The 8,269-nt window shown below is 54.5% G+C and overlaps 2 protein-coding genes across 2 annotated transcripts; both read right to left on the minus strand.

Annotated features, from left to right (window-relative positions):
• Positions 1-2,544: 2,544 nt before the first annotated feature.
• On the minus strand, positions 2,545-3,276 carry PHACADRAFT_261606 (uncharacterized protein). Its single transcript, XM_007399179.1, has 3 exons — positions 3,082-3,276; positions 2,923-3,020; positions 2,545-2,863 (listed from the first exon to the last, which is right to left on the minus strand). Exons 1-2 carry the CDS (start codon positions 3,239-3,241, stop codon positions 2,956-2,958), a joined length of 225 nt encoding a protein of 74 aa, XP_007399241.1. The 5' UTR covers positions 3,242-3,276; the 3' UTR covers positions 2,545-2,863; positions 2,923-2,955.
• A 697-nt stretch (positions 3,277-3,973) lies between these two features.
• Positions 3,974-6,890, minus strand: PHACADRAFT_261609 (uncharacterized protein; the record flags this gene model as incomplete). The annotated part of the gene is made up of 14 exons (XM_007399180.1): positions 3,974-4,200; positions 4,264-4,349; positions 4,411-4,470; positions 4,530-4,585; positions 4,644-4,799; positions 4,858-5,065; positions 5,124-5,416; positions 5,472-5,519; positions 5,571-5,621; positions 5,836-5,993; positions 6,119-6,123; positions 6,185-6,223; positions 6,276-6,358; positions 6,423-6,890. The coding sequence occupies 14 exons, from the start codon at positions 6,888-6,890 to the stop codon at positions 4,064-4,066; spliced, it is 1,848 nt and encodes a 615-aa protein (XP_007399242.1). The 3' UTR covers positions 3,974-4,063.
• Between the last annotated feature and the right edge of the window lie 1,379 nt (positions 6,891-8,269).

Genomic DNA, 8,269 nt, shown 5'->3' on the forward strand with positions numbered 1-8,269 from the left:
GCAGGTCACCCTGGTGGCCACCGCGCCTGCCATACATGCAGTTTCATAAAAGGAAACTCGCCGGGAGTGACTTTAGGGGAGGTCGAAGGAATCTTGGTGGGCAGACGGCGTGGATGCGATGGGCGGCGAGAAACACGTCTCGGAAAGCGAGACGGATGACGTCATGTCATAACCGAGATCTGGGCGAGCAACTCATGTCATGTTTAGTGGTATCAGGATAGGATTCAACTTATAATAACATACCGGTCTGAGTTACGATTTGCAATGCAATACCAGTCAGGTATCGCGTGTCCTTGCATTGCCAGCGTTCGCCATCCTGTTAGGCGCTTGCCTGGCAACTCATCCCTGATCTATAACCGATTTTTTTGCTGATGTGATGGATTGGATAGACCTTAGGTCCCTTACTACAACACTCCACCATCCAGGTCGATCTCACGCTACCGACTAACTACAGGTCGACTCAGGTCGACTTAGATAGCGCCAGACGGACGAGGTTCTCACTGGGGGTCAAGCTTCAATTTGTGGTTTCCGGCCCCAGTGCATGGACTCGAGTTCTCTTTGCCGGACCGTTGTTGCCCAAATTTTGACTTTACGGCTTATTCGCTGCTACCAAGCGATGTCATTCGTGCCGTCGCACAACATGTATCACAGTCGGGCAGATGCCACACTGCTCTGTACAATCAAGCGTGGATTCTGAAGATGCAAAGTAAATTAAGCTGTAAGATGCGCGCATACGAGTCTACTTCATGTTGACCGTTTCTACACGGGTCGTTCACAGCCGCTGACTCTACATGTCCGCCTCTCTGTGCGAGGAGCTTGCGAAGGCGAACCACAGCGGAATGGCTACCATCGTCCCAGTACGACGATCAAGGCTCGAAGAGCACAGTCGCCAATGCTGCAGAGATAATGTCATACGAGCCAGCCACATGTTGATACAATACCTGCCCGTAACGCACCGTCAAAGCCGCGGTGCAGCACGGTCGCTGGGGACATACGCCCGGTGCAACCCCACCTTGGTAGTGATACAACCACGCTGCATGTGTCCATATCTCCTCTGCGATCAACGAAGTACTGTGCTCTCTCTGGGGCAAGCGGTGTGTCGCGAGCAGCTGCACAGGCCGTCGCGCAAGAGTATGCCGTGGAACGACATGGAAAGATGTACCAACGACTAGAAGGATTTTCCGAGGGACGCTCTCGACCAACAGATCTCTACCATCGCGGGAACGGTGATGTAGAAGCGAATTTCCCCTACCAGCCTGTCCTTCCCGCGATGGTGGAGCGCGATAGTAAAGGAAGCCTGGCGTACCGGACGGGAATGAGTGCTTGACAACCTTTTCGTTGCGTGGCGGGGACGCGTAGTACTTAGCGTCACAAAACTATCACAATTCCCGAAAGATATCCCGCGACACTTTCATAGTAGCCATGCGAACTCCGGGATAGTTTTGGAAGCACGCTCAGAGGCATCTAGGGCTAAGTGCCGCGATCTTGCGGAACTGTCACCATGTTCAGATGCGCGTAGAAAAGTACATATCCTGATAATACTCGTTGGCGCATTGTTGGTTGTTCTTCGAATGTCTCCAAGAGCTATGCGCGAGGATCGTTGTGTAGCGGCTTGCTGCAGAGAGGTGCGGCAATTATACAGGCTCCATAGGCTCATCTTAATAACATAGCCTGTAAGACCACATATACACTAAGGGCAGCAATCCAGTTCAGTATAGATAACAGAAGGGCAGGTAGTCGGCTCCTACGCGTATCCCGGCTTAGTTAGAGTGTCATTTGGGCCGAGTGCCTTCATTATGGGTCGCCACAAAGTTATCGGAGTTAAGGTGGCATCTCGGCAAACGCTTCACTATTACATCTCCGCCGGCCGTATCCGCACGAGCTGGGACCCGTCGGGAAAAATATCTCGGAGCAACATAAGCCAAAACTCAAGTGCTCATATGCTGGTGATGGTTGGTATCACTTTGCCGTGAAATTCAGACGAGCTGCATCGCACCTAGCACAGATACCATGCTCGAAGCACGAAGATCCGACATAAGCGTCATGCGCGCGAGCAGGCAATCTGTAAAGGCCAAGGAAGAGCTGACAATGCGAGCCCAACACAGGGCGGCACGGGAGATGAAAATCGATGAATTGTTAAGTGATGAACGCTTGAGATATGCTGGGAACAAAACCGACTAAAGCCGATGGGAAGCTCGGACCGATTGTCCTACTCCGGACAGTTCACATGCGGCGTCCGTACTCACGTACAACATTTTGCTACGGGACCTCGTATCACTGAGGAACCTCCTAATGCACAGTGAATGAGCAGTATCGTCGCCAGATAGGATCTCAACTCACCAAAGGACGCTACACCACGCTTTGCCGCGCATTATCGACGCAGACTGAAGAAGTCTTCATTCCGGCCGAAGTACACGGAACGCCGATCGCATCCAGACGAGACCTGCGTGTAGACTCGCATGCTTTTCGGCTTTGCTGCTATGTCGCTCGGTATACTTTAGAAAGCTGGTCGCGGAACACTATGTCGCACTGAGGAATCGTATCTTACAACGCCCACAAAGTCAGTAAGGTATTGAGTTCATTATACGTTGACTTTCATAGTCAACACGTAGTCGATGATAAAACATACGATACAACCAGATGAAGAGTCCGCATTATCATCGTGGCGGCTGGCTCTCTAAATAATAGACCCCAACCTGCTGCGCTCGCCCGAAACCCCCTACCTCCACGCCTCCGCTCTACGAGCGCTCATTGAGCACTGATGAGATAGTCGTATACAGGATGTCAAGTCGTGCCGCTTGTCGATGGACTGTTTGATCCGCATGGGCACGCCCGCGCCCGCGCCCACGGTGCCACGCGAAGTCTGGCGATATATACCCATCAGCATACCACATCAGGACATAATGAGTATAGAGGACATACAGCAGGTGAGGGGCCGCGTCCTCAGGATGTCCGTCACGATTGGAGCAACCATTTCGCCGAACGCCGAATTGGGGTACCTATTGCGGTGGCTGACGGTTCTGTGGTTGCAGCAAGTCAAAAGTTAGCGACGGCGGTAACGAGCAGAGGAAAGGGGCGCACCTGCGATGAAGCTCTCCCCCAACGTGGGGTGGGTGTGGTTCTTGAGTCCGATACCCAGTCCGAGGCCGAGAGCGAGAAGGCAGCAGAGAACGATGAAGGCGATGAACCCGTAGAGCAGCCCACGACGCAGGCCCCGGTTGACGTTCTTTTCATTAGACATGGCGGACAAGGAGGGCGGGACTGTGGGAGGAGGAGCGAGGGGGCTAAGAGGACACTGGAAGCGACAAGTTGCGTCTGAAGTATCAAGTGGGGCCGTGGGACCCCGGCAGCTCCCGCTAGTGCCCACCCGCCTGCACCCTCCTATTCCCGCCTGATAGTGCGCCAGAGAAGGTCGAAATTTGACCGATCTATGCCCGGCACGTAGCGCGCCGAGGCCTTCGAGCAGCGAGTGTCACACCACCGACTAAACTAGGTCTCACAACGGGCAGTTAACTCCCGCATCGGGGTCAAGCGGGAGATTGTGACATCATGCCTGGTATTAATAGCTCATCCAGTCGCGCCTGCAGTCACCCCGTCGCGGGGGGGCTGCATCTCTTCGTCTCGATTGGCTCCCCTCCGGAAGGGCAATGCGGAAATACCTAACGTAGAAGTGATGCGCCGCTTCGGTGCCCGTTGCCCGATATCCGGAGCCGAAAATACCAGCAAAATTTGTGACGTCATGCGTGCTGATTATCCATCGTCCGACTTCCGAGTTATTCCTGTCAGCACCGATGCAGTCGCAAAATCCGGAGAGCATGTCGGTGAATGCCGCATCTCCGTTGCACGTCGGACGGAAGGCGCATCAACGGATCAATCGTGGGACGAGCTGTTCTCGCGTAGAGTGGTCAAGCGCACGCGCACTCCGCATCACTCTACAACCGACTTCTCCACCTCGACTAACCCTCATGCATACTCGGGAGAAGCCAATCAGATAGTACAATAATATAACATGACCAATGTTACACAGCTCAGCCTACCTGCGGCGCACACCCGCCCAAAAGCCCTACCTCCGCGCTCCCGCCCCGCCCACGTTCACTGCACACTGGTCAACAATTGCCTGTGGGATGTCAAGCTGCGCTGCGCGCGTCGGCAGGCTATTCACCTGCATGAGCATCCCTGCACCCATGTGCCACGCCAAATCTGACAGCATCCCACGGTCAGCACGGAGGATGCAGGACGGTACAGCATGAGGGAAGGACGTACGACAGTGGAACGCCCATAACCCCGGGTTGTCCGTTACGAAGCGGAGGGCCACCCAGTGGTACGCTGGGAGAAGAATGGTGTCGCGCCTGCATCAGACACTTGCGTCAATCGCGTTGCTCAGTACAAAGACAGTGCTGATGTGCTCACCGAAGCGGATTCGTCGCGTTTAGCGCCTGACCAATATATCGCCCGGGTCCGGAGCCCACGCTGCACGCATGACAGTGATCAGCAGTTCTTCTCATCCAAAAGGGAAACAGGTAACGCACTTCCATGGTCGGTGTCCATGCAGATGGAACGGGTGGTCGCCGTCGTCGAGATTATCCTACAGGCGGCGCCACATCAGTGATAAGAATAGCTGCGACAGCGAAGCGACCACGAACAATCAGCAGGTCTACAACTTGCACTGAGTCCTCCGTAAGCAGGAACTGCTCGCCACTCTGAAGACTCCCGCCATCGCTGCCTCCGTACACCCTGCCTTCTTGGAATGCCTCGCGCGCCCTCAGGAGCGTCGTCGTGCCCTGCAGTGGCTCCCAGCTCTGGGATGTACGTGATTAGGACCATCGCGTGAACACGAAGTAGCGATACAAGACGCACGGTCGTGTTCATGAATCCGAGAGAGACAAGCGAGGAGTGCATCTGCATCGAGACCCGAAGCGAATATCGCCGTGTACGCTCCGGAGCAACCCCGAATACCGCTGGAACGAGCGACGAGTCGTCCGCGTCCCGCAGCGTGGGCTGTGATGGGACGCCTGGGTCGCTGCTCTCGATGGGCAACGCGGTGGTATTTGCAGCAGGGCCATATCTGGAACCGACACTCGATCTTCAATACCTCAACTAGGGATGCGGGAGAAGAGACGCACCGAATGACCCCACGAATGTCCAGGTTCTGTCCGGGCTGCTCATACCTGAACATCCTTTTCTGCAGTGTCGCGCGCATCCAGAATGGCCCGCCAGTGCTGTTATCCGTCCTTAGCAACACGCTGTACCTCTGAGCAACGGCAACAGTGATCCCAGTGACGTCATACGGTTCGACCAGTGTGCCGTCGACCTCAATGACGCTGAGGGTGTGGTAATCGACGCTGAACCGAATCGACGCAAAGGAGCCAGTGTTCGCGATGCGGAGGCGGTAAGCCTTATTTGGCTCGAGAGTGAACTGTAGGGCGACAATTAGGCAACGGGTAGTCTCATATCCGAAGCAGCATACGTACATTGAAGTAGTCTCCGTTACCAGCCCATTGGCCCAGACCATTGAGTGTCTATATGTAAGGCGATTAGCTTCAATCATTCGAAAGACAAGATGCACTTACGCCAGCATCAGGGACAGGTTCATCGCCAGGGGTGCCATCGATTCCCCAGGGCTATCAGAGCGGAAGTTCAGCAACAGGTACGTCATCACACACGCCAGGCACATAGCAAGGGCCTAAGAGCTTAGATCCAGCTCGGAGAATCTACCAGGTCTAGACCACAGACGTCTAAGTGTTCCGCGCATAAGCTCCATCTTTTTGTCAAGCGCGAACCGGAGCAAGGTCCGGTACATTTAAGAATCATGACGCATTCCAGCAAGAGGCTCACCGAGATGTACCGCTCGAGCAGCAGCCAGCTAAACGTATGATACAGGTCCGCGACCTGGACGACGAGCTCTTCTTCCCATGCCGGGATGGACGCCGGCGCGGGCTCGGAAGGGTGCACAACCAGCGCGCCAGTGATGCCGTCTGTGTACTGGGTTGAGTCTGGTGTCCGAGGTCAGCGGAGGCACGTTGAGCGGAGAGCGGAGAAGTGACATACAGTCTATGTAGCGAGTAGAAAAGCTATGGAGTCAGCGCGGGATACGTTGCCAAGGAGCGCGTCGACGTACGAGCACTGCAGTGTCGGAGTAGAGCTTCAGAGACGACGGTACAGACAGAATGAGGCGGGAACGTACTGCCACCAGCTGCTTCCAGAGAATTCCCCAAGGGTGAAGCTGGCGCATACATTTAGCAAACACACCATTCTCAATGTGAATCTAGACGCACTTGTACACCAAACTCTGCCCTGGCGGTATCCCACACTCCGTAATCGCAGCCGTCCCGTCGTAGTAGTTCGTCCCATTTTGAAACTACACTCCGGCGCGCAGCCTCATGAGTCCATGTAGGTGCATACACACAACAGAAGCAACGCACCAGACCGTGCCAGTGTATCGTCGTCCGGTTCTCGAGCATGTTCGTGACCTTCACTACGATGCGGTCGCCCTGGTTGGCTTCGATCGTCGGGCCGGGGTACATGCCGTTCACGACGAGCATGGGCTTGTCCACGCCATCTGGCGCACCTTGGACCTGCGAGACCACAAAGTCGTAGGAGCGCGTCTGCGAAGGTTGTCCCTTGAGACCGTTGAGCACGAAGTTCTCGTATGGCGTGCGCTGCAGCACGTTTGGGCTGGTCGGAGTGGAGCCGCGAGTGTGCCTAAGCCAAAGTGCGAGGCCTAGTCCGAGTCCGAGGGTAAGCATGAAGAGCAGTGCTCCGAGTGCAATATAGGGCAGCTTGCGGCGCGGACGGTCATGGTCGTTGTCGCGTACAACGTGGGTCTCCGGCTGGAGAAGAGCAGCTTTCTCTTCGAAAGCGATCGACTCGGCATGGGACTCGACGGACATGGCGGTCGAGAGGAGAAAGCATCGCTGTCGTACCTACGGGAAGCTGCTCTCGGGCCAGCGAATAGCAAAAAGATGCGAGATTGGAAGATGATGAGGATACATTGATGAGCGCGTACGCTCAGCCTGAAGCCCCGAGGACGAACGTGCTTCTGCCGCATCTCACTCACTTTACCGGGCGCAGAAGCTGACGTAGACCGCAGCAGTGATGTTATATGTATCTTATTGCGGGGTACAAATTTCTGAAACATTGGTGCCTGAACGGTCCAATTTGTCGCTCCCTCACACAAGCTTACGAAGGGTCTAGAAAAAGTCAGAGACGCACAGTACCTGGTGCCGAAAGAAGCCAGCAGTCGTCGGCACCTGCGAATGACGTGCTAGTTTTGCATTCACACGGGCGAGAAGAGATGTTGACATGCACGTCCGAGCCGGCGACCACCAAATAGCGGCGCTTGTAGCAAAAAGCAATAGAAGTGCAATGGAACAGAGAGCATCCGTTGGTTCTAAAGTTAACGGCCGTCACCTGCGCGAAACACGACGGCACGGCGCCGGAGCGCAACCCCCGAGAGACACTACCACAACGCGAATCGCGATCGCCGAACAGCAGGCGGCGAATCCCGTCATAAAACTAGCCACCACTGATTACGGAAGCCGGGCAGTATTTACTGACGGGTCACAACGTAAAAAACACGAAGAAAACAAACCTGAGAAGGTCATCACTGGGGCAGCCTGCTCAGTCACGTACACCCTTGAAGGAGGCGGCCGGAAAACCATTGAGAAAAAGATCGGATGCGGCCAAGTCACACCTTTTGATGCGGAAATGCAAGCCCTTTGGATGGGCATTAACACGGCCTGCAATGCATCAGGCAAACACAAATTACTATACCTGTTCGCAGACAATAAAGGAGCGCTACAACGCATCCTTAACCCTAGGATTGGTCCCTCACAAAATTGCTCCCTCCTGGTCAGCCAACACATAAGGCGTTGGCTGGAGGAATACCCAGAACAAACCATACACATGTCGTAGTGTCCCAGCCATGTTAATGTGCCTCTAAACGAGCGAGTCAATGCCCTCGCCAAAGAAGGATCTGAACTCACACAACCAGCGATTAGATCTCATGCTTACATCAAACAAAAGATTACAGAGAATGAAGTTCATGTATGGCGACAAAAGATTAAGGAGTCCCCTAAATATAGAGGACGCCAACTAATAGCAGGAGATCACCATGACCACCTGCAACAAATTAAACACACGTCCTCGAATTGGTTCATTGCCCACAGTGGGGGAAAGAACTGAGAAATGGGCAGACTTACGAGATAATGTCTGGGACACACACCGATAGGAGTGTTCTGACACGATTTACATAGATGGACCCACCACG

Source organism: Phanerochaete carnosa (genome assembly GCF_000300595.1).
Source record: "Phanerochaete carnosa HHB-10118-sp unplaced genomic scaffold PHACAscaffold_8, whole genome shotgun sequence".
Classification (NCBI taxonomy): domain Eukaryota; kingdom Fungi; phylum Basidiomycota; class Agaricomycetes; order Polyporales; family Phanerochaetaceae; genus Phanerochaete; species Phanerochaete carnosa.